We start from the raw sequence: 24,400 nt of genomic DNA on the forward strand, positions 1-24,400 counted from the left end.
GTTGGTCATCCAGAGGGTCTGAGCTACTCTTGGACATCAAAGAGGGGAAGTAGTCCTTGGGTCACTTACACTGAGCAATCAGAGCCTGAGCCAGCTGGGGTCAGGGGTGGGGCTGGCTGAAGCCTCGGGGTCTGAGGGACTTGGTGTCAAAAGGCAGCGGGGTCGGGCGCCTGGGTGGCTCAGTCGGTTAAGCGACTGCCTTCGGCTCAGGTCATGATCCTGGAGTCCCGGGATCGAGTCCCGCATCGGGCTCCCTGCTCGGCAGGGAGTCTGCTTCTCCCTCTGACCCTTCCCCCCCTCATGAGCTCTCTCTCTCTCTCATTCTGTCTCAAATAAATAAATAAACTCTTTAAAAAAAAAAAAAAAAAAAAAGGCAGCGGGGTCAGCATGGGCTCCTGGGAACAATGTCCCCTGAGAGGCTGGCAAGTCTCAGAGGCGCGAGAGCTGAGCGAAGCCTCCAGAGCATTATGCGTTGTGCTTCCTGGGCCGAATGCCACCAAAAGGCCCGGGGCCATGTGGTCTGAGGGGTCTGGATCTGGCCCTCTGGTGGCAGTTGGGGCGGAGGAGTGAGCAGGAGCAGTGGGGGCAAGCTAGTTAGCGGGAGGTGAGGCTCCAGGAGGCAGGAGTGAATGGGCGGCGGGAACCCCATCTGACCCCCCCCGAGCCAGACCCTGTAGCCTCTGCCCTCGGGTGTTATTTACACTTTCATTGTGCTGCGGGAACTGCTGCCCCCGCTGCCCCCCGCCAGGCTCCTGTCCCCCCAGCTGTGACTCCAGGGCTCCTGTACCTCTGCCCTTGTCCCCCAGCCCTTTCTCAAACTGTGCAGCGAGAGCTCTTCGCAAACTAATGCGGGTCACCGTGAAGGCAAGGTCCAAGTTGCCCTTGCCTGGAAGAGCCGCCGGCCAGCCAGCAGCTCTGCTCCTGCAGGGGGAGCCACGGGGCACGGTGGTCTCTCCAGACATCACCTCCCAAGCCCCGGCCACGGGAACCAGCCCCTCCCTGACCTTCCTTATGGCTGCTGGACTGCACCACGAGGTCCTGGGCCAACGGGAGCTCCGGCCTGTTCCCTCCAGGCGCCCCGCGCCGTGCACGCTGCACACAGCAGGTGGCTGCTTCAGAGTTCATGGGTACATGGGTGGAGTGTTCCGTTTGTGCTTTTTGGGTGTTAGAGAATGTTTTCAGGTGAAAACAGGGCACAAGAGAAACGTGGACAAGGGAAGCCATGGAAAAGTGGAGGGTGGGGGGACACCCCATCCCCGGGGAGAGGGTGGACGTCCTCGTGGGCAGACGGTGCCGCTGATGGCGGACTCCAGACCATCATCTCTGTGTGCTCACATCCTCTAATGAGTCTGGGGACAAAAGCCACTCATCTGTTACCACTGAACTTGTAGAAATGATGTCATCTTACTTCCATCAGTCTGACAAAAGCAACCATCCTGTCTAGGGACAGGGGAACACGGGACACTGGCACCTGGCTAAGCACCCTAAACAAGGTGCTCACATGGGGCTGGTGGGGGCGCACTTCAGTTCCCAGCGGCACTCACAACCCTCCGAGCTTCCGGAAGCCACAGAAAATTCGACTCACGTTCCAGCGTTGCTTTTTTTATCAAGGCCAACTTTGATACGCCGAATGGAAGGCAAGATTCTCCCAGCTTCGACTCCGCTTGGGCCTGGCTTCTGGAGCTCCCGGGAGCTGCCCTCTGTCATCACGGCCGCCTCACCGCTTCCGTCTGCCTTGGTCTGTTGCCACTGTAAACAAACCGACCCGCCGTCCCCCTGGGCAGGGACTGTGGCACCTCCCTGGTCGCTGCCATCCCCAACCATTTGGGGGAACCGTCAAGGCAACTGCGCTGGGGGCTGAGCCCCAGCACCAGAAGACTCAGGAGCCAAAACAGGTTTTATTCAGATCCGTGGTTGGTTACAAACTTGGTCACAGGCCCCAGAAAGCCATTATTCTGAGTTTACATGGAAATATAAAACTCGACATGTACAATTTGAAAACTTAAAAACAGAAACAAAGGCTTGGTTTAAAATCGCTGTTGAGATGTTTTCCCTGGTGCGTCACCTGGATGATGAACGAAAGTGCCTGAGACCCGGTGGGGAGGACTTCTGACCGTGAATGTGTAACTGAACATTTAAATGTCATCAAAAAGTTAGGGCCTTTGCACCTGATTTTACTGAAGATACAAACAATGCCTGTGACCATCTTTGGTTGCAGCCCAGACGATGCCCGACTCCTGCTGCGTCCCCTCCACCCATGGAGTATGAGTGCCTGTCCCGACGAGGCAGTGAGGCTGGGCCACCACAAAGCGACATGCTTAATGGCTTGGGGACGAGGAGGGAGCCAGAGGTGAAGCACCGTCCCACTGAGCATCTGTGCTCCTGGAGGATCTTTTCTCCGACAGAGTGGAGTTGTATGGCCCAGCCTCGGCATTGCCAGGACCGCGTGGAGAATGACCTTCATTTGCCAAATGTGACGGGGGGTTAGGAATCAGAACCACCCAGCCTCTAACTTTCTCAGGAACCTCCAGGGTTTGGGATTCTTCTCTGGAGCCAGAGGCCGAGCTACTGTCCTGCTGTCGCCAGGGAGAGGAGACTCGCACCACCCTGCCAACCTGACGGACGGCGAGGCCCCACCCGGGGAGCACTGCCTCCCAAGCTTCACACAGCTCGACCCAGGACGGTCAGAGGAGAGAAAGGCCCCAAGAGCCATGTCACTGCAGAGCCCGGCGCCGAGGGAAGCAGAGAGGAGCAAGCGGCCGGGTCCAGGGCTGCCCTGTGAGACTAACAGGCCCGATGATGCCATGCTCTTCCTTGCCAAGCCTGGACCACACGCCTCCTGTTTTAGCTTCTCTTACGCATGCCTCCGTGGCTGCAGGAAAATGCCCCGTCGCTCAGAGGTAGCCGCAGGCTCAAGAGAGGGGCCGTGTGGCCCCTCTCACTGGCTGGGCCAGGGCAGCGCCGGGCCGAGGTCAGAGCTGGTGCAGCTTGCTCCGCTCGGTCAGCAGCGTCATGGCCACAGCGTAGAGGAGATAGCCCAGCACGAGGAGCAGGGTGCAGGCCAGGGGCCCGATACGGAACAGGGAGGCCACGAAGAAGGCCAGAAGCAGCGAGAGCAGCGTCCGGTAGCTGCCCAGGAAGCGCAGGCTGAGCCTCGGGCCCCGGGCACGGCTGACTGTGGACCCCCGTGCCACGGGGCTCAGCAGGTGCCTGCCCGTCAGCCCAGGCTCCATGAGGTGGTAGCGGCAAAAGCTGCCGAGGAAGTCGGCCCGGGAACACAGGGCTGCCATCCGGCCTGCAAACTGGGGCGCAGACAGAGGCGGGGGCGGTGGGCGCGGGCAGGGCCGCACACTCACCCAGCCTCTCCCCGAGGGCCGCCCGCCCCCCGGCACTCACCCTGTGGTTGATGGCGGACGACAGCTGGAAGAGCATGCGGACCAGGCTGGCGATCTCGTAGCTCCGGATGGGCTGCAGCTCCAAGTCCCCCTGGTACTCGATGTCAAACCTCCGCAGCCCATTGATGATCTAGAAGCAGGATGAGAGGCGAGGCCCAGGGGAGCCCGGGCCGAGCGGGCAGGCCCGCCAACACACCCGTGCGGGCGCGTCCAAGGCGATGGGGGACGGGAGGAGCCCTCCTGGACCCGGACCTTACCTGGTACCGGCCCAGGGGCGTGAGGATGAGCCCGTCCTCTCCCACGATGCAGTCCGGGAGCTGCTTCTTCCCGTTCTCGTCCCGCGTTGTCCCCAAGGCGAGCGTGAGCTGCGCGAGCTGGGCCTCGCTGAGCTGTTGGGGGGGGATGCGCTCTGAGGAGGCTGCGCTGCTTCCTGCTTTCACTTTCCAGGTGAAGGGAGGACATGGGGCTTCGGCCCTGGGCCTGGAACGGCGACCGCGAGGGGACCCAGACAGGACCTCAGCGGTACAGGCTACACCTCCCACGGGCCCCCACAGTGGGGAGGGGGCAGCCCCCACGGCCCGTACTCGGAACACCTGGCACAGGTACTCCAGGGCCTTCTCTAGGTACTCGTCTGTCTTGCGGACACTGTCCTGCCCCATCTCATCCAGGTCGTTGGCTGGGTAGCAGCCGTTCGCGTCTGTGGAGCAGAAGCCCAGCCACGACAGGAAGGGGCGGCCCGGCGTGCTCTCCCCGCACTGGTCGGAGATGGACTTGGCGGTCTGCTTGGCCTGCGTGATGAGCTGAGCCAGGCGCAAGACCTGCGGGGTGCGCGGGCCCGTCAGCCGGCATCGGTGGGCCGCTTCGTGCCGCCTGGCCACCAGGGGACTGGCAGGTGGCCCTGCGGGAGCCCCCAGCAGGTCAGGATGGGCCGAGGAGTTCTTAAGACTAAGACATGCATATTCTAAATGTGAAAGCTTCCAACAAATGCTGCCTTTGTTATCAGAAAAAAATTAGACCTCAGTGAAAAAAAAGGGTAGGAGCCAAGCAGCGTCCAGGCGACACCCAACCTTAGATCCCCCCTGCAACGCGTGTGCGCCAACCCCCCTGCAGTTCCCACAGCCTCCGGACGGCCGTGTGGCCCGGGGGAGCCCCAGCTCACCAGCGTCCGGACCTCGGGCCCAAACATCGGGGTGTACTTGCAGTCCTGGCCCTCCAGGCTGTAGACGTGGCTCTTCACCTTGAAGGAGGTGTCGGTGACGGCCGGCGGCCACGAGGACAGGAAGCTGCCGGTGAAGGGGGGAGCCGTGAAGAGTCGGTGCTGGCGGTGCGGGATGACGAGTTCGGGCTCCAGGAAGAGCTGCTCCCCTGGAGAGCACGACACGAGTCTGGCTTCAGCTTCCACGGCACCCAACACCCCGTCGCCACTGGCAGGCTTCCTGGGCGCCCGCGGAGGCTCCCGAGGCCCCTGCAGCCCCCGTCAGTCCCCACGGGAAGGCCGATGTTCACAAAGGAAAGCCAGAGAAGCTAACGCCCCACAGACGCATCTAAGACGTGACGGGAACCAAGACTGCTTTCTGATGCCGCCACCGAGAGTCACCAGGGAGATGGAGCTCTGCACGCTGCTTCCCCTCCCTCTGGCACCCCCACAGCTCCCGCCCGGCATGCCGGGCCTCAGACCTGCCCCCCGCCACCGCGCACCAGGAGCCCCCACGCCACCTTGGCCAGGCCGCTGCAAGCCTGGGAGGCACACGCGGGGTCCGGGGCTCCCTCTCTAAGTACCGCTCCCCTCTCGCGAAGGGCTTACCTTTCTGGATCATTTCAGCCAGGTTGGGCTGGGCAAAGACTTTGGCCACTCGGAACACCATGAGTGCGTTCTTGGGGCTAACCAGGTCGGTGCGGAGTGCGCGGCTCAGGAAGCCCACGAAGAGCTTGGTGTACATGAGCAGGTTCTCCTGCACAAAGGGCGCCCTGGGGACCCAGGTGCTGCGTCAGGGGCCACACCTCCCACTGCGCCCCCTGCTCTTCCTTGGCTTCCAGACTCTCCCCAGCCATGACCTCCTGGTGGCTGAGGGACCAGGGAGGTGGGGGAGAACCAGGCCTCCTGTGGACGACACAGTCCTCCCCAGGATGAGGCCCTTCCCAAGAAGACAAGGCCTCTATGGCAGAGCGCTAGTGAAGAAGGGTGGAGGAAGTCGAGGGGCAGTTTGGGGGTGGGTGTGAACGGACACCTGAGTGGACAAGAACAGCAAGGGGACAGCGCAGAGGAGAGAGCCACCAGCTGTTTCTGCGGGAGATCAATCCTGGGGCCCAGGCAACACAGCCCAGTCAAGGGTCAAGGAGGGGGTGGCCTGTCCCCCCCCCCCCCACCTGCCAGGAGGACAGCGTGCCAGGGCTCACCATCTCTCTGACACACACCGGGGCTGGCAGTCACTGGTCTGAGCCTGCTTCTCGGGCGCATACCTCCAGGGCTGCAGGTAGCTCAGCCACATCTCCAGGACCTGGTGACACGTGTGCGCTGAGGGCCTTGCAGCCGGCGCTCCAGGGAGCTGTGGGGCTGCGGCTTTGGGCCAAATCCGGGGGTGGCCTGGAGCCCAGCTCCCGGGAGGCAGCTCGGGTGAGCAGGGATGAGTCTAACTGTGGGGCTTCCCCTGGGGGTGCCACCAGGTTCTGGCCTCTTCCCACCTGCTGCCCTCAGAGGGCCCAGGAGGGAACTCCACACACCCTCCCACGATGCTTATTTTTTTAATTTTTATTTGGTTGACACACAATGCTACATCAGTACCAGCCCCTGTGACGTCGAGCCCTCCAGAAACACGGAACATGGAGTGCTCCCCCCGCTGAGCGGGCGAGGTGCAGCTCGGTGAGGCTGGGAACCCACCCGGCATGGACACCTGGGGTCAAAGTCAGGGCGCACAGAGTTTTTCTGTACCTGAGGGTTGGCTCTGGAAATTCAAACGAGCAGAACGAGAGCCCCCAAGGCCTCCTCACCAGGCCTTGGCAGTAACAGCTGATCCCTCCTGCGCTCACCCCACAGGACCTCCCCCGGGGCACACACAGGGCAAGGGCGGCGAGATGGGGCTGACACTCACAGCTCTGAACGACGCATCCAGGGGCCAGTGGCCGAAGCAGTGCTGCAGGAAGAGGTAGAGCTTCTGCTGGACAAACCTCGGGACGGCGGCCCTGCAGGGGAGAGGAGGGGAGAGGGTCCCCTCATAGGCGAGCCCAGTGTCTCCTGCTTTCAAGGGCCAGCTCTGCCAGGGCGAACGAGGGGCACTCCCTGGAGGTAAGGTCTCCTACTTTCGGGCCCATTTTTCAGAAGAAGAAACCAGAGTTCAGAGACGTTAGGTAAGGTCCCAAGGTCACACAGCACACATGTGGATGATCTAGTGAGGCTCCTGTGACCACCTCTGCTTGGCTGGCCAGATACAAGTCACCTGCTCTGCTGGCCCCAGTCAGCCTAGGAATCAGGCCACCATCCCAGCTCTTCTGACGGAGGGAAGGAGGAGCAGAGGGGAAGAGCGGGGGAGGGCGCAGCACAGAGCTCAGTCTCCAGTGACAAATGAGTCTAACTGTGGTTTGTGGTGAAGGGGCTCCCAGCCCACTGGCTTTCCTGGGCGTTCCGAGGAACGCGGTCACTGTAGAGCTCCCACTTTGCCCACTGCTGGGGAGGAGGGAACAAGACAGGGCAGCAAGACGGGGCCCCTCTGGCCAGTCTGGCTCTTTCCACCAAAGAGGGCAGGCCTCGAATGAGAGGCCTGAGTGGGGGTGGGGAGATAAACCCACGGTGATGTCCCACCTGCCCCACCCTGCAGAGGCCTCACAGGCCGTCCCTCACACCCCAGGGACAGGTCACTGCGGGAAACGTGCGTGCAGGACGAGGCAGCCAGGGGCACAGGAACCCTGTGCACGGCCCTGTACCCACCGTTTGAACTCCTCCAGGGGGCTGGTGGCGTGGGAGTGGGCAGAGGGAGAGACCTGCTCGGGCTTCAGGCTGTTGGAAAAGGCGTGTAGATGCTTTAGCAGCAGGCGCACCACCAGCACGTGCTCCTCGGTGGGCGTGAACGACTCCTAGCGGGGGGGGGGGGGGCAGTGTCAGGACCCAGGCCAGTCTGGGGTGGGGCCCCCACGTCTGGCCATGTCCTGCCCAGAACCGTTTCTCCCCCACAGGACGCGTGGGCCACCCCCAGGGCCCTCCCCGCGCCTCGCTCGCTGGCCCTGAGACCTGCTAAGAGCACCTGCAGGCCCAGGCAACACACCTGCGAAGGGCTTCACTGTGGGCTTCAAACCCTTTTGTACCCTCCGTGGCTGACTCGGGTCATTGCTGCCCATCCAAGTCCTCAGGGGTCCCCACCTCCTGGCCAGCCAGAGGAGCAGGAGGGGGTGAGGCAGGCCGGCATCCCCACCCCCCCACCCCCTGGATCTAGACTCTGGGTCTCCTGCCTGCCTCCCGGGTGTGTGGAGACAGCTCCCTGGGGGCCTGGCTTCCCTTTTCAGGCAGAAACTCTCCCCAGTTCCTTATCCCGCTGCAACCCCCACCTTTCCCTCCACTCCCTATTCTGGACCCGCCAGCTGGGGGCTCAGCCCAGGGTGGCCCTTCTATTGCTAACGGACCTGTGGTCAGCACGACCCCCAAGACAAGAGCACGCTCAATCTGGTGGGCTGAAGTTCCGATTCACCAAGTTCACGTAGGCTCTTTAAGACTCAGACCTGAAAGGATAGCCTGCCTGCTGGCTGTGCCGTGACGGAGAACAGGGTGGTCCCCTGACTGGCAGAGGATGGCACCAGCAGGCCCCGGCTACCTGCCAGCTCTGGGGTGCCCAGACATGCTCCTCTCCCCACACTCACCAACCCCAGGCCTCTGGGGCCTCCACAGACTCGACAGAGGAACTTTCGGAAGCCTAGTCCGGATCCCGACAATGTTGCGGCTGGCAGAGGCCATGCCTCCTGGCACGGCCCGGGCACCCAGCCACCGCCCCGCCACGGATCTACCTCCGCAGGCCCAGGCAACGCACCCCATGCCCAGTGCGCCCGTGCAGGGAGCTATGGGGCTTCGTGAGAGTGGCTGCTGCTTCTCTGTGTGTTTAAGTCTTTGTGTGATGAATTTGCATCATTTGCAGAAAAAAGTGTAAGATACTTTCATAATAATGAAATTTCAGAGGGCACTGATGCCAGGCTGGAATCTACCCCCCGCGCCCCCAGGGGCCTTGCCCTTTCTCATTCCTGGGCCCTTGCCGACCCCGCCACTGTCTCCGCAACAGAGGACAGAACATCCGCGCTGAACCAGAACTGCGCCCCCTCCTCATCTGCACAGGCCCTTCCCGTCACACTGGAAGCCCCTCGGGCCGTCTTCCCACTGGGGGAAGCCAAACCTTTCCTCCGACCGCCTCTCCCCCACGCCCCCACCGAGCCAAATCCCCACGGGAGCCTGGCCACAGCTGCACGTGGCCTCCTCCAGCTGCATGCCCTTTAGGGACACTTTCCCAAAGCCTGGGCCACTTCTTACTGGGCTCAGCCCTTAGCTAAGCAACCTCTCCTGCCATGGACGTTTCTCCAGGGATCCTGCTCTGAGCCCGGTGAGACCTTCCCCAACACAGGCTGGAGTGCTACCCGCTTCTGTGCTCAGCCCGCCCCTGCCGGCCCTTCCGGGACTGTTCTCTTCCTTCTTCCCAGCAGCTGCTGCTTCTGAGAGGGAACCTTGTGTGTGCTCACCACCCCATCCCAGCAAACCCGATTTCTCATCTTGCACTCAAGTATCCGGTTAAGTGTTATTGTGTGCTCCCACCGAGGGCAACCGGACAGACCCCTGGCCTTGAGCACGGACCTAGACACATGCTTTCTGCCCAGACTGCGTGGCATTCATCTTGTGAATCGTGAGCTACCAGACTCCATCAGCCCTGAAAGAGCCTGCAGCTCTGAACCCTACCTATCAACCTCAAACCCGTCCACACCGGTCATCCCTGCCTAAAGCAGACCCGTCTCCACGAGGCCCCCACCCATTCTTGCCCGCCTCTGGAGGAGCGCCCAAGTCCACAAGAGGCCAGGGCCCGGTGTGCTCAGGGATCGACAGCCTCTCCAGGCTGGGAGGCCGAGCCCTTGTCCTCCCCGCCCCTTGGCCTCACAGAGGCTTGGGGTCAACAGAGCCCACCACTATGAGCCGCGGGGTGTCCCTGTGCTCAGTGAGGTCCTGAGCGCCAGGCCTGCACTGCGGGTGGGGAGGGCCGCCACAAAGGCCGCACTGTTTCCACTCTTCCGACCAGGGCCAAGCACAGAAGCCACCGACTCCCAAGAGCTTGCAAACTCCGGCTGGCCTGGGGCTTGGCCAGGCAGATCTGGGGGCCCCACCCCCCCAAACCTGGGCTAGTCTGCCAAGCTGAGGGCCAAGGCAGGCTAAAGATGGCCACTCGCCACCATCCCCAACACACACTGGCCTTGCTCTGTTTGGAACTGGTCTGAGTCACCCCAGCCGGCCCCCGGCAGGCCCCTCGCTTTACCACTGCACTGCCATGCGCTCCATGGCTCACACCACAGGGCAGGGGTGAAACGGAACAATAGGAGAGCAGCCAGTACTTGGTAGGCGTGGAGGGCCTGGAGGCTGGGTTGGGCGGGGCTGTGGAGGGCGCTGGACACACTGAGTCGGTAGTGCAGAACCTCCAGCTGAGAGACAACAAAACAGAGAAGCCGAGAAGAGGCGGGGAGGGCAGAGGGCAGGGCAGGGGACAGGAGGGGAGAGACCGGGGAGGGGACAGCAGGGAGAGAAAGACAAAAATGAGCCCAGAAGTGAGGAGAGAAAACAAAAAACAAAAATAAAACAAAAGCCCGTCAGTGATAATCTAGTGACAATCCACACAGTCAGAGCCCCGCAGCCTCAGGCCAGTGGGACGCCACCCTCTCAGCAGCCCTAAGGGGCCCTGCCTGGTGGGCAGCCCAGAGCCAGGCCCGAGGGCCGCTCCTCCACCTGCCAGGCAGAGAGACAGACGCTCAAGGTCACTTGGGCAGCGTCCTCCACATCACTGGGCCTGAAGGTCCCTCCAGCTCCCTGAGGTCGGCCTGACTCACTTCCTGCCAGAGGGTCCTGCCCTCCCCAACCTCCGTGTGTGCGGCATGTGCATGCTGCACCCCGCCAGGACCCCGGGGGCCTTGCTGGGACATACTGCCAGCCACCAAGGCCCTGAAGGCCCTGAGGCTCAGAAAAGAAATTTTTGAGGAGCCCATTCCTAATGGATACCTCTCTGCTAAGAAAAATATGTCATTTATTGGACTTCCCTGGGTTGTCCCAAAGAGAAATTTACCAAATTGATATATGATGTGGTCACTTCCTAGGTATCAAAGATCCAATCGGTGACCCCTCCTGAATGGTTCTCTCTGTGGGGGCTGATTCCCAGGGTGGCACAGAGATGAGCAAGGCTCAGCCCACCAGGGCTAACATCCTCCACACCCCACATTCCGGAAATCGTTGAAGGTGGCGCAAACACTCATGGGTTCAAATTCTGGGAGATCCACCTCTCCCACCTCACCAGGACTCCCCAACTCCGGACACACAGAGCCCTTCACTAGTCTCAATGGGCCCTCAGAATCTGGCCATGGCCACACGCACCCAGAGGCAGCTGGAACCCTGAGGTTGGGACAGCCTGGGACATGGGCGACGACAGCTGAGTTGGCAAAGCTGTCCACTCCCACCCCACCGTCTGCCCTCCCCGCCTGCAGTGACAAGGCCTGCTAAAGCAGTCCCCTTCAGCCAAGCACAGCTCAGAACCAGCCCTGGCACACGTCCTGCCCGGTGAGGGCCACGCCTCCCACTGGGTACCATGCTGCACGCAGGAGAGGTCAGCATGCGTGTGCCAGGCCTTGAGGAGACAGGCGCAGCCAGAGACACGCAGAGCAAGGGCAGGAAGGAGCACAGCAAGGAGGGGTCTGCCCTTCAAGGCCTTCCTCTGGGCCAGACCCCGGGCTCAGCCGCAGCTCAGTGGGAATCGGGGAGCCCATGGTTCCCTGCTGGGGACCTGCCCAGTCTACAGGAACACCGGGCAGGCCCCAGAGTAGCCTGCAGGAGTGTGAGGACTTCAGTGACCAACTGCCTTTCCAGAAGCCCTCCTCAGTAAGCTGGGGTGGAGAAGAGGCCCGGGCTCTATGGAGCAGGCATCCACTCTGGACCCAGGCTAGGCATGGAAGCACCGCGGGACCTCTCAGAGCTGCACTTCCTGCCTCTCTAACGTCAGGAAACAGTGACTCCAAGGCTAGGATTCTACATGGCACAGCACAGGCCTGGGTAGATAGGAAGGAGCCTCGGAAGAAGGAGACCTCCCCAGCTTGCTTTCTGCACTTCCCACACACCAGGTTTACTAAGGTTGTGTTGTCAGCCTCAGTAGGAGGCAAAAAAAACCACCCCAAACAAACAACAAAAAACCCCAAACCCTCTCCCAGTGCCTGGTGGGGGTTTCCCGGTTGTCCCCCAACCACCAGCCATTCTGAGCAGCTCTCACGTGCCCTCTGGTCTGGCCAAGAGGAAGCAAACGTGGGGAAGAAGGGGAAGGCCCCCCTGCCCAGCAGGTCCAGCCCACCACTCCTCCTAGGTGACAGACAGCCTAGAGGACCTTTGTGACGGGCAGATCTGCTCAAGATTACAGCGAGTGTGCCCGCACTAGCTCAGAAGACAGAAGGAACAGCCAGGAAGGCGATGCAGCAAAGCAGCCTCTGCCTCTGCAAGACCAAGCCACATGCACAGGGGCTGAGTGAGCCCCCCAGGACCCAAGGGGGAAGCCCGGCCCCCTGACCACCGGGCACTAGCCAGGAACATGCAAGTCCACTCTGGAAGCAGGAATGGCAGCGCGGGTCCTCAGTGACACGAGAGGCCCAAGAAGGAGTCCTGGCTTTCCCTCCGTCCCATGTGGCGCCAAGGACAGAGACTTGGGGTACTCTGCACTGCACTTTAAGAGAGCAGCAGTTGGGGGTGCTCCCCAAACCGGTACTCAGCAGAGAGCAGGGAAGCAGAGCTGGTTGCCGAGACTCTGCAGCGGAAAAAGAACTGCTCCATGCTGGAATCGCAGAGGGAAGGTCACAGGCCACCCGTACAAATTTCAGGCCCAGAGAGTCTTAATTCTTAAGGAATCTCTCAAGCATTCTGTCTGGTGTCGACAAAAGCAACATCTAAGAGGCGGCCCAGAAGCACACAGAAGCTGCGGATGGCGCAGTCGGTCCCAGGCCGAGGCTGCCCCCAGCAGGGCCCCGGTTCGTGTGTCTCAGGCTGTTTCATGGAGTGTGAACCTAGGTGCCCGCCCTGCCTCTTATTAAGCGGACAGAGCCGTTCTACCCTGACCAGTCCACAGGGTAGCCGGCCCTGGGCATGGCGACCCAGGGAAGGTTTCGGGGACACAGCTGCCTCCACGCCTCTGCGAATGAGCATGGTGCCCAGTGAAGGAAGGGAAGGGAAGGAGGAGACAGGCCGGGCCGCGTGCAGGAAGGCATCAGACCCCGCCGGCTGCACAGATGGCTGCCTGCCGCTGCTCGGGGGGAGGGTGCGGGGGTGGGCAGCGTGGGCACCAAGGGGAGCGAGGGCTGCCGGGTGCCACCTCAGCAGGAAAGCAGGAGGCGCTGTGACAGTAGAGGGGACAGACCTGGCTGTGAATCCCAGAGGCATCCGCGACTCTCCTGCCCCCCCACAATGCCACAACCTCATCCATTCCGGCTGCCAGGGAGGAGGCTCTGGAAGTAGCAAGAGGAGGACCCCAGAGAGGATAGGCCTCCAGCCCTCACCATGGAAGCCCACCACAGAACCAAACCCACCTGCTGCCCAGCACTGGAGTAAGGGGTGGTGGTGAGTTTCTGCTTCCCACCATCTAGCCCTTGAAAACTAGCTGAGATTAAGGACAAGAAGTAGCAGGTGGGGCGCCTGGGTGGCTCAGTCGTTAAGCGTCTGCCTTCGGCTCAGGTCGTGATCCCAGGGTCCTGGGATCGAGTCCCACATCGGGCTTCCTGCTCGGCAGGAAGCCCGCTTCTCCCTCTTCCACTCCCCCTGCTTGTGTTCCTGCTCTCGCTATCTCTCTGTCAAATAAATAAATAAAATCTTTAAAAAAAAAAAAAAAAGAAGTAGCAGGTGGACCAGGCACACCAGGGCCAGAGCAGACAGGGACGAAAAACTTCGGCAACATACCTTGGCGTGAGGGGACTGCATTTTTTGGTACATCTCCAAGGAATAATGATGAAGCCACATTTCCACAAAAACCTGCAGAGAGCACTGGGTGGTCAAATGATTTTCATCTAGGGTGTTGTGACATTCAAAGGGCAGTTCTTTTCAACAAACAGTGCTGGGAAAACTGGGTATCTGCATGCAAAAGAATGAACTTCCACCAGAAACAATAAATAACTCAAAATGGATCAGAGACCTACATGGAAGATCTAAAACTATAAAACTCATAGAAGAAAGTGTGAGGACAAAGCTTTATGACATTGGATTTGGCCACGATTTCTTAGCTAAGACTCTAAAAGCACAGGCAACAAAAGAAAAGAGATAAATCGGAATTCATGAAAATTTTAAAAATTTTGCACATAGAAGTCACTATCCAGAGTGAAAAAGGCCACCCACAGTATGGGGGAAAGTATTTACAAATTATGTATGTGAGGAGGAATGGATATCCAGAATATATAGACAACTCCTGCAACCAACCCAAACACAAATAAATAAAGCCACTCAGCGGCACCTGGGTGGCTCAGTCGTTAAGCGTCTGCCTTCGGCTCAGGTCATGATCCCAGGGTCCTGGGATCGAGCCCTGCATCGGGCTCCCTGCTACGTGGGAAGCCTACTTCTCCCTCTCCCACTCCCCCTGCTTGTGTTCCCGCTCTCACTGTATCTATCTCTGTCAAATGAATAAATAAAATCTTAAAAAAAAAATAAAAAAATAAAAAAATAAAGCCACTCAATTCAAAAATGGGCAATGGACTTGAACAGATATTTCACCAGACGACATACAAATGGCCAATAAGGACACAAAAAGATGCTCAACATCACCAACCATGAGGGAAGTGCAAATCAAAACCACCGGGAGACACCACCTCACATCCATTAGGGGGGGCTCTAATCAAACCCAGAACATCATGGGCGTCAGCACGGCCATGCACCCCTGGTGGAAACTTTTGACGGTGCAACCGCCGAGGAACACAGTACGGTGCTTCCTCAGAGCATTAAGCAGAATTACCACACGATCCAGCAGTTCCACTTCAGGGTATATACCCAAAAGAATTAAAATCAGAGTGTCTAAGAGATTTTTGTACATCCGTGTTCATAACAGAACTATTCACAATAGCTAAAACGTGCAAGCAACCCCAGTGGCCATCCACAGATGAATGGAAACACAGAAAGTGGTAGATCCATGTGACAGAGTATTATTGAGCCTTAAAAAGAAAAGAAACTTGGCAACATACTACCACATGGATGAATCTTGACGGCGCTCTGCTACATGAAACAAGTCAGTCGTAAAAAGTGTTAATTACCATATGATTCTGCTTCTATGAGATCCTACAGTAGTCAAAATCATAGACACAGAAAGCAGAATGGAGGGGGCCAAGGGCTGGGAGGAGGGGGTATGGGAAACGTCTGTTTAATGGGTGCAATTTCAGTTTTACAAGATGAGGAAGTTCTAGAAATTCCTTTCCCAGCAAAATGAATATATGTAATTCTACTGAACTGCATACTTTGATGGTAAATTTTATGTCATGTGTATTTTACCGCAATTCAAAGCAATTTTTTCTTCAATAATTAAAAAAAAGAGAGAGCGTTAGCGTTCTGGTCCAGAGAACAACCCTCCAGCATTTCTGCCCCATAAGCCCGTGTCCTGGCCACCAGCCCTCCTCATGGGCTGGCACAGCCCAGAATCCACATTAGCTGGGGGCATCTGAAGCACCAGGGCCCCTCTGCAAACAGGGAGGCTGAGTCCAGCCATCCAATCTCCCGGTGCGGTCTCAACGATGACATACATGGAGGCCGCTGAAAGTGCAGCAGCCCATACACCAAGAGTTATGTACGAGGCAGGAGGGACAGAACCCCATCTTATCCATGCGTCAGGCTGTCAGTAAGTGATGCTCGCGGCTACCAACTCCGCCCCAGCGTCAAGAACCAGCTGAACCTCTCCAAGGTGTACTTGAAGAGACAGCCTGGCCTGGGAGGGAGCCAGCCCAAGCCTGCGTGAGAGGCTGGAGCCCGCACGAGTGCAGACAAGGGGCCCTACCACCTCCCATGTGGATCCCAACCCGGAAGGGATAGGGGCTGCCGGCCAAGCAAGGTCAGAGGCTTTGCAAGCCTTTTCTGGCCAGTGTTATAAAAACACTACTGGGGCAGGGGCTTAATATCCACCCAAATGAGGGGGATCACAGGAAACCTTTCCAGCATTGTGGGAGCAGGTCGGAGACGTGCAGTGTGGGGCAAGCCTGCATGCACACGGATCCAATGGAAACTGAGCAGCGCTCATACCACGAGTGACAAAACTCCACAGACAGTGAATCCTGGGATGAACAGCACTGCCAGTGACATCCATGTTCGAGAGGTGGGCACGTCACAGCAGGAAAACACCAACAATTTAGAAGCACTCTCAGGCTGAGGGCAGTGTCTAGGCCTCTGCCCCCTGGGGCGGAAGGTGGTCGGACAGTTTATTTTGAAACAGAAGACGAGAAGGGCTTCCTCACTCTCACCTGGAGTAGAGTTTCAGACCTCCAGATCTCATGGGAGGCAGGGTCTGCGTTCACAGACGTCTGATGAGAGATGTGTCGCTTCAGGAGGCTGATGTGGTGGAGGCCATAGGAAGCGAAGGGCATGGCTGGCGTCCTGAGGGACACACAGAAACAGGCCTTCGTTAGGGGGTCCTGCCGGCACAACCAGGGGCAATCTGAACATGAACATCGGTGGCAACTGTAGCCATTACCACCTGCTGAATCACAGGACGGCCCCCAAATCCACTTCCCTACCGCAGAGCATGCACTGGTCAATGTAAGGGATGAAAGCAAACAACCACCCTTAGGCAACCATCCTATTAATAACTGATTTGGCTGGCAATAATCAAGGGACACTAACACCGCTGATAATTACATAGTCTCAACGTATCTTCCCAACAAAGCCCTCTTGCTAATTAACTTGGCACAAAGTACCCATTTAATTTTACAGTAGGAAAACCTAACCAACACCCCCCTGGCCCAGTGATCAAGACAATGTCACCAGCACACAGACTCCACGGCCGCTGGGCCTAATCGCTAGGAAACACCAGAGAACTCAAGATAAGGGCATTCTGCACACCCCCGGGCTGCACCAGTTAAAGGCGTCAAGGTCAGGAAAGATGGGAAGACGGAAGGACTGTTCCGCACTGAAGGGGGACCAGAGGCAACCACACGCAGCGAGTGAGCCTGCGCTGGACCCCAGCCGGGTAGCAGACGTTAGTGGGGTAGCCAGGGCAGCCCGAGTGGGGTCTGAGGATGAGACGGCGGCCTGGCAGTGATACGGATTTCCTGATTCAGATAAAAGCGCAGTGGCTGTGTAGGAGAGTGCACTTGCTTTTAGGAAATACACTCCAAAACATTAAAAAATAGCAGGCGTTGTGTCTATAACCTACTCAAATGGCCTAGAAAAAACACATACAGATAAACAGAATAAAACAATTCAGAAATGTAGGTGAAGGACCTATGGAAGTTTTTTGTTATTCATGGCAAGTTTTAAGTCTGAAATTCTAGGTTAAAATAAGCCAACACAACTGGGCCCAGCAAACAGCTTGGCAGCTGAAACCTGCCTCTGACAGGGCGTGAAGCTGGCCAGCCCAGGGCGCCTCTCGGCCGTAGCATTACCAACGCCTGCGCAGCCTCTCCCCACTTCCACGCCCCCACCTCCTCCTTTCAATCCCCTTTCCTCGGGGGCCTTCCTGTGCCGGCAGGAAAGACCCCACCTCCCAGGGAAGAAGGTGCACCAGCAAGGTTGAGGAGGGTGAGGAACATGGGTGGCAGCTCCCGGGTCACGAGCGTCTCTGGGGAGAGGCGGCCAATCGGCCCCTGGCTAAAGGCCTCTGAAGGCCTCAGTTCACCCTCAGGCTGAGGCTGGCTGCTCACTCCCTTCCTGCACGGTCCAGCCACAGCCCAGCCTGCTTGGATTGGCACCAGAGGCTCTTTACCCCAAGACCTCTGGCGCAGGCCAAGACCTGGTCTGGAAGCCTACACGGATTCCTCCTGCTCTTATTCCTCCCCACATCAGCCCTGCTGTGCCTGCCTACAGGCCCTTTCCCTCCAGCACCACCTGCCCAGTGCCACCGATCAGCTCCGGTAACAATGCTCTGAAACCCCCGCCACCGCTTCGGTGTGGGGCTTGGATGCCACACGTAGGGAGGGCTGCTATGGGCAGCACACAGCCCACTCCCAAACCAAAGTCAGGCCTTGTCCATGGGGCCACAGGACCTGCTCACTGCAAACTCAGGCACAGACATCCTCCTCACCCCTGCCCTCCGGTCTGTGCAAGGGAAGCTGGGGTTGGGGGATCTCAGGCCTAAGAAACGTTGGGGCACCCTGGACAAAGACTGGCACTACTGTCCCCGTGAGCAATGCCCACTGCCCAGGCCACTCCCCTGTGGAAGCGCCAGACTTTAGAGGCTAGCCGCAGGGATGGGCCATCCCAGGCCAAGAGCCAGGGCAGCCAGAGAGCCTTACCTGGGAGCTGGTGAGGGGCTGGGCCCCCCGGGGCTGGAGGAGAGCGGGGGGAGCACACTGCCTTCTGTGGGCAGGAACCATGACAGGTACCTGTCCACGAGGGTGAAATAGGCACAGTCTGAAGTTCGTATGTGGAGAGCCCCAGGAAGTGGCTGGAAAAGCAAATCTGCATTGGTGTGTGGCTCTGGGTGCCGTCCCCTGGCTGTGGACCCCAGCAGCCTCAGGGCTCAAATCAATGCACACGAGCCCTGGGACATGGCCACATCCCAGGGGCCCGACCACAAGCACCCTGGGCAGTACCGGGAGACAAGTTCCCACCACCGGGGGCCTGACTAGACCCCAGAGTCCTTTTCAGCATGCAACCACTTCCCACAGGAAGCCCCCCAACTACCACTCGGGGTGCCCAGGTCAAGTGTGCCCACCGGCCTGTCATCCTGAGTGAGGATGGCTTGAGCAGCAAAGGCTGGAGGAGGATGCAGAGGATGAGCCGGAGAAATTCCCAGAGGTGGGAAAGGAAAAGACGTGGACGATAAAGAAAGTCCTAGGCCACAGCCCCCACCCTCCACGGGGGCTTTGGTAAAAAGCTGCTCAGGGGCACCCCTCTTGTACCTTTTGAGTGATGAGGCTCAAAGCAAAGAAGAACATGTAGTACTCGAACGGATCTGATGGCAGCGTCAGGGGGCAAACGGGCAGGGCTACTGGGCCACCCCCAGCACTGTGTCCCGGCCCCCCATGGCCTCCCCAGCCCTCCAGGGCTGACAAAGGATACTGAGGGCCAAGTTCAGGCCGAGGCCCCCCATCGGGGGGAACTGGACCTTGTTGTGGTACAGAGGGCTGTCGGGGAGCACACGCTCCTGGATGGACGCCTTCACAGGGCCCTGCGGAGACAGGGAGTTGGGTTTGTGGGCAGGCTCCGCAGGGTGCCCCCGTGCGGGGCAGCCTTTGGGAAGGGCTGCTGCGGAGGCGACCAGCACATGGGCCCTGCCTGGGGGAGCACTGCTGTCCTCTGGGTAGCGCTGGAGCAAGAGGGCCTCCACTCAGAATCGCTCACACTATCCTCAGGAAGACTCCCAAACAGCAAGGGCAGCAGCTGTGTGTTTCTGAGCCTCATCAAGGGCTTCAGGTTCCCCATCTTCTTTGCTTCCGATATCCACCAAGCAAGTCACCCCTCAATTTACCACTGAAGGACTGGAAACTCAGAAAAACAGAGCAACTGGTCACACAGCCCTGCCTGCCACTCAGCCAGGAACAAACCAGGTCGCATGGTGCCTTCTCCATGAGCAGAGTTGGGAATGATGCCTCCTGGACCCTGAGCAGACACCATGGCGCGTTCTCTTGCCCACGGCTGCAGCCCCCCAAGCCCTGCCCAGCACCCACCACCGCAGCTGCTGTGCAGGGCGCTCTGCCCTGAGCACGACGCTCACCCCACGGCTTACTTACGGGCAGGTAGGAGACAGGAAAGTCAAACTTATAATCTTCAGCCTGAAGCTTATAAACCAACTTCATCATTGGGCCACTGAACATGAAATTAAACCAACAAAAACAAGGCAATGAACTGTAAACCATCTTGCTTTGATTGTTTCTTAACTTTGAGAAATACAGTGCTTTAAGAATGGGATCACCATGAGGAAACATCCAGCCCCTCTCAGGTGACAAACCTACCTACCCAGGGTCTAGAAATTCCATCGCAATGCTGTATTCCACAGGACTCATGCGTCCCTGTAAGTAGCGGAGGTTCCAGCCAACAAGGACACCGTCCAGACTGCCAAAAATGCTCTCCACCAGCCATGGGAAGATGGCGTGCAGCTCCTGAAATGGTGTGCGGGGGAGGCTTTGACTAGTGCGCACTGCTGGGCTGTGTGCCACGGGGGCCTCCTGCCCAGTCCAGCGCTACACCCTTGTCCACCTCCTTCACTGAGTGTGTACACATGAACTGGAAATTTTCAGGGTGAGAATCTTTGACCAGGCTGGCTTCCTGGGCTTACACTTACTACTTGATAATTTTGGGTATGGCTTAAATAAAATATATATTTTCAGTGTGAAAACCAGGGTTTCTCAATCTTTTGGGCTGGACACTTCTTTGTTGGGGTGGATTGTCCTGTGCAATTTGGGAAAGTTACCAGCATCACTGGCCTCTACCCACTCGATACCTGTAACGCCCTCCCCTGTGTGACAGCCAAAAATGTCTCTAGACATTGCCAAGTGTCCCATGCAGGACAGAAGCACCTGTGGCTGAGAACCCCTGGTCTACATGTTGACATGTTTAAATGTGTCCATAAATGTGTCCAATAGTGGGTCAGGCCTCTGTGCAGGGCAGTGCTCTCAGAGTTGGGAATCAGGGGCTATAAGAATGTTTTTCAAAGAGTATATGAGACATGCCCTAAAGAGATGCGAGCAGAACCGTACCTTTGCTGGAAAATCCTCGATGACTTTAACCAAGTCTTGGCACCGCTGTGCAAAGGGCTTATTTATAGAGTCAGCTTTCAGGCTAGCCTAGAAGATAGAACAAACAAACAAAAAAATCATGAGCATATTCACTTGGCAGTTTTTGCTCTTATTCTGGCTCAAATCAAAACAGAAACCCAAGTGATAGGCAGGAGTCAGACACACCATGGGCATGGCTCCCCAGCATCTTGTGCATCAGGTCATGCATGTGTCAGTGGCCTAAAGGATGCAACTAGGAGAGGCGGGGGTCCTTTGCTCCCCAGACAGCCAACTCTCAGGCTTCTTCCCTGCACCCTCTGTCAGGCATCCCCAGTTACAGCAGGGTACTACACATTTTCACGACAGAAGTGACTTCCAACCAATCCAGAGCAGGGGGTCAGCTCCAGGGTCAGCCCTGCAGCCAGAAGAGGACCCTTATTGTGTAGGGCACCCCTCACAGACCACAGAGTACTCCCTGAGTGTATACACATGAACTGGAAATTTCCCTGTGATGACCACCCGTGATGACACCACTGTGATCATCAGTGAGGATGCCCAACAAAACAAGGGAGACAGCAGAAGCCCTCTTAACCAAGCTATCCCCTGTTCAGCAGGTAACGAGCCAAATGAATTCATTACCTTAAGAAACAAGGCAGGCTAGAAATGACAGATGGCTTTAACCAAACGTCGACACTAATCGTGAAGGCGATGGATAGGCCAGGAAACATTCAAGACAAGAATGAAGGAAATCTACCCAAGGTCGTGGGGTGTGGATTAAGATCAGGAGAAAATGCCAGAATTTGAACCAATATGGCTTTGCCCAAGGCTATCTAAGGCCTCAGCCACCTCCAAATGAGCGTGGTGTCTCAATCAGAGATAAAGGTCTGGGCTGTTGCAGCCACACACTGTGGGAAGGTTCCCCGCATGCCTGGCCTCTATGCACTGAATGCCAATAGCACCGCATGTGTTGGCTCTAGAAGGGGCACCAAGGAAGGATGTCCTTCTGAATAAACGTTTACAGAAAGTATCTTCTGGGAACTGAAATAAGGAATCCTCACACCACAGCTATCTGCCTCACATGTAACTTCCCGGCGTCATGTTTAATACTGAGAGTGCAGTCCCGCCATTTTCCAATGATGACAGTTACGATTATTAGAATACCCCAGGAAGTGTGTAAAGTATACAAGATGTGAAAATTCTGATGTATATCCTTTCACAAGTAGTGAAAATGGATTTGAATCAGCTTACCTTGTAGGTGAGAAACTCATCTTGTAGATGAGAAAACCAGGGCTCAGGGGTTCGAGTAAACCCAACATCCTACACCGGAAGGGGCCAGGGTCAAGTCTAAGGATTCTAACCCCCAGGCCAACTTCCTTCACATCCCCTCAAAAAAACCCCAGCAGAAAGTTCAGGTCAGGGGAAAGAACTCGCAAGTCCCTGAGCTGTAGAGCAATCATCATGCTCACATTCCCAAAGGCAGCTGGTACTTACCAGCAGAAAGCTGGGCTGCTGCAGGTGAGGGAACGCCATAGCAGCCTCCTGGGGGCCGCTGACAACAGCCGTCTTAGGAAACCACTGTGAGAAAACAAAGGCGACATCTCAACATCTGCCACACAACAGATTATATTGCCTTACAATGCCAGGGGAGTATCTGTATAACTCAATACACTCTGCACGGCCAAATTCCACATTTTATAGAAATGCCAGGCTGATGCAGTCCACAATGGCCAGCTTCAGAGCCAAGTGTGCAGTGGCGAATCCTTGGTAACGCTTGTACAGCACTTGCTAGGTGCCTAGAAGGGTGCCTTAGAAGCTAGCCTGCTTCTAAGGACCCTCCGTATATTTCCTCGTTTAATCCTCAGGGGTAGGCAGAATTTTAAAGATAGCCCTCCAAGATTCCTATCCTTAGGTATTCAATCAAACGCTCATCTAGGTATTATGAAGGAATTTTGCAGATATGACTGATGTCTCAAGGGGGCGGACCATAAGATAAGAGCAGTTCCAGCTGCCAGCCAGTAAGGAAACGGGGACCTTAGTTTTACAACCCGAAGGAACTGGATTCTGCCAGCAACTTGAATAAACTTGGAAAAAGATTCTTTCCGAGGGCTTCTAGGTAAGAACAAAGCCAACCAACACCTTGATTTCAGTCTTGTGATATCCTAAGCAGAGAACCCAGTGGAGCCTGCTAGACTTTTGGACTATGTAACTCTAAAATAATAAGTGGATGCAGTTTTAAGCTGCTAAGTTTGTTAAGGAAGAATAGAAAACGTATATCCTCACAACAATCCCGTGAGGTCAATACAGATAAAAAGAAGTGGAAGCAGAGAGGAGATAATCACTTGCCCTCACTTAGCTGGTAAATGGCAGAGCCAAGATTCTAATACACAGACCTCCGAACACATCTTCCAGAGAGACAGGTATGTCACCTGTGCTCTATGAGAATGAATGGAATGAATGGAGGGGATGAGCAAGCTCAGCTGAGAGAGCTTTTGAACAAGCCATCAGAAAATCAGGAGCAACTCTCTAGATTCCTATCTCTCTGTCCACCCAGGTCAGAAACTGAAACTAGCCAGATGTGGACTGAACAGAAAGGGAGCCTGCCTAGTCCCACTGACGATGGCCTTCCTGGCACAGCTCTGCCCATAGCATGGGTAAGAGTGTTGAGGTGGCAAACAGAAGTGTATGTGGATGAGGAAAGAGTAGGCGCAAGGAAGCTGTGAGGCAGTGGAGGAGTTGAGAGGAGATGTGAATCTCTGCCTCTTGACAATAGAAACACCTCCAGGGTTTTTTCAATTCTCTGCATGACACTGGCTATCAAACTCAGTTTTAAGGAAGACCTCAAAGGCCTCAGTCCTGAACCAAGAGAACACTGATTAAAATGACCAAAGCAAAATAATCAAAGCAGCATAAAATCCTGGCCTGTTTGCAAAGGGCAAAGCTTTGGAGATGATGAGGTGGAAGTACCTCCTTGTTCAGAGGAAGCCTGCCCTGGCATCAGCTCAAGGACTGAGGCCCAGAGGTGCCAAACCGAGGAGTCTTTCCAAGAGAGGGCAGTGTCTCCTAACGCCCTGTTCTCTAACCCTACCCCAGCCAGGCTCCTCCACCACACCTTTCTCCACTGTGTACCAAGTGTTCCCTTCATTCGCCACTTTACAGCCACTTTCTTCAGTGGCTGCTTCGGATCTTGTTTTTGAGGTTTCTTCTCAGAGTGGCAACGCCAATCACGCCAAGCAAATCACACTACTGCCAAGGCCTCCCTCTGGCTGCGCTCTGAGAAGCAGAGGATGCTCCTATTTGCTGCTCACAACTGCCCTGTGAAGTGAGCATCGGGATCTCCATATTACAGATGAAGAAACTGAGGCTCAGGAAGGTCGCCCCACACAGGGAACAAGAGCCGGGTGAGAATCCACACCCGGCTCTTCCTCCCACACAGCTTGTTGAGCCCAAGGCTCAACTTCAACTCGAATCTCTCCTTCCGCCAACTCGTTCAACGAACGTAAACCGGGCACCCACCAGGACGGGGTGTGCGAGATGCGCGAGAAGGTGGCATGAGGGCGCAGCCCAGGAAGATGGCAATGAGGGCGCAGCCGGGCCCTTGGTTTCCCAGCCGGCCGGCCAGACAAGGGACACAGACACCAACGTCCGGCTCGAGGCCTGCGGCTCGTGCAGGAACCGAGATGGCTTCGGCGGAGGTTCGGGGGGACATGAGACCGTCCCGCACGCGGCTCCCACCACTCACCTGTAGGACCCATGAAGTCACTCGCCTAAGGGACGAAGACCGCCATTCGGCTAACCGGCACCGAAATGTCGTCATCAAGCTGCGCCTGGCGTCACGCCTCCCCTGGCCTGGCGGGAAACACACCACCAACTCGGTCGGCAGTTATCTCAAAAGGCGCGTGCGCACAGTGAAGGCC

The 24,400-nt window shown here is 57.2% G+C and overlaps 1 protein-coding gene across 3 annotated transcripts; it reads right to left on the bottom strand.

Annotated features, from left to right (window-relative positions):
• Positions 1–1,885: 1,885 nt before the first annotated feature.
• Positions 1,886–24,341, bottom strand: SMPD4 (sphingomyelin phosphodiesterase 4). Of its 3 annotated transcripts, XM_021687884.1 has the most exons (20): positions 24,226–24,341; positions 21,978–22,061; positions 20,469–20,555; positions 19,729–19,871; positions 19,503–19,578; positions 18,832–18,940; positions 18,672–18,724; positions 18,063–18,214; positions 16,074–16,206; positions 13,543–13,614; positions 9,963–10,049; positions 7,318–7,463; positions 6,485–6,575; positions 5,793–5,893; positions 5,200–5,363; positions 4,555–4,760; positions 3,980–4,213; positions 3,653–3,784; positions 3,397–3,525; positions 1,886–3,302 (listed from the first exon to the last, which is right to left on the bottom strand). In XM_021687884.1, the coding sequence occupies exons 1-20, from the start codon at positions 24,298–24,300 to the stop codon at positions 2,973–2,975; spliced, it is 2,604 nt and encodes an 867-aa protein (XP_021543559.1). In that variant the 5' UTR covers positions 24,301–24,341; the 3' UTR covers positions 1,886–2,972. The 3 variants fall into 3 exon arrangements, with proteins under 3 accessions (XP_021543559.1, XP_021543560.1, XP_044777048.1); XM_021687885.1 differs by lacking the exon at positions 9,963–10,049; XM_044921113.1 differs by lacking the exons at positions 9,963–10,049; positions 19,503–19,578; positions 19,729–19,871.
• Positions 24,342–24,400: the final 59 nt, after the last annotated feature.

The sequence above is a fragment of the Neomonachus schauinslandi genome, chromosome 14 (genome assembly GCF_002201575.2).
Source record: "Neomonachus schauinslandi chromosome 14, ASM220157v2, whole genome shotgun sequence".
Classification (NCBI taxonomy): Eukaryota; Metazoa; Chordata; class Mammalia; order Carnivora; family Phocidae; genus Neomonachus; species Neomonachus schauinslandi.

What these genes read in the sequence shown, in the direction of transcription:
- SMPD4 (XM_021687884.1), bottom strand. Translation starts at nt 24,300, where the DNA reads ATGACGACATTTCGGTGCCGGTTAGCCGAATGGCGGTCTTCGTCCCTT. An exon ending in AGCAGCCCAGCTTTCTGCTG is followed by an intron (nt 20,556 to 21,977) that starts GTAAGTACCAGC and finishes TCTATCTTCTAG; the next exon opens with GCTAGCCTGAAAGCTGACTC. An exon ending in CGGCCTGAACTTGGCCCTCA is followed by an intron (nt 18,725 to 18,831) that starts GTATCCTTTGTC and finishes CGCTGCCATCAG; the next exon opens with ATCCGTTCGAGTACTACATG.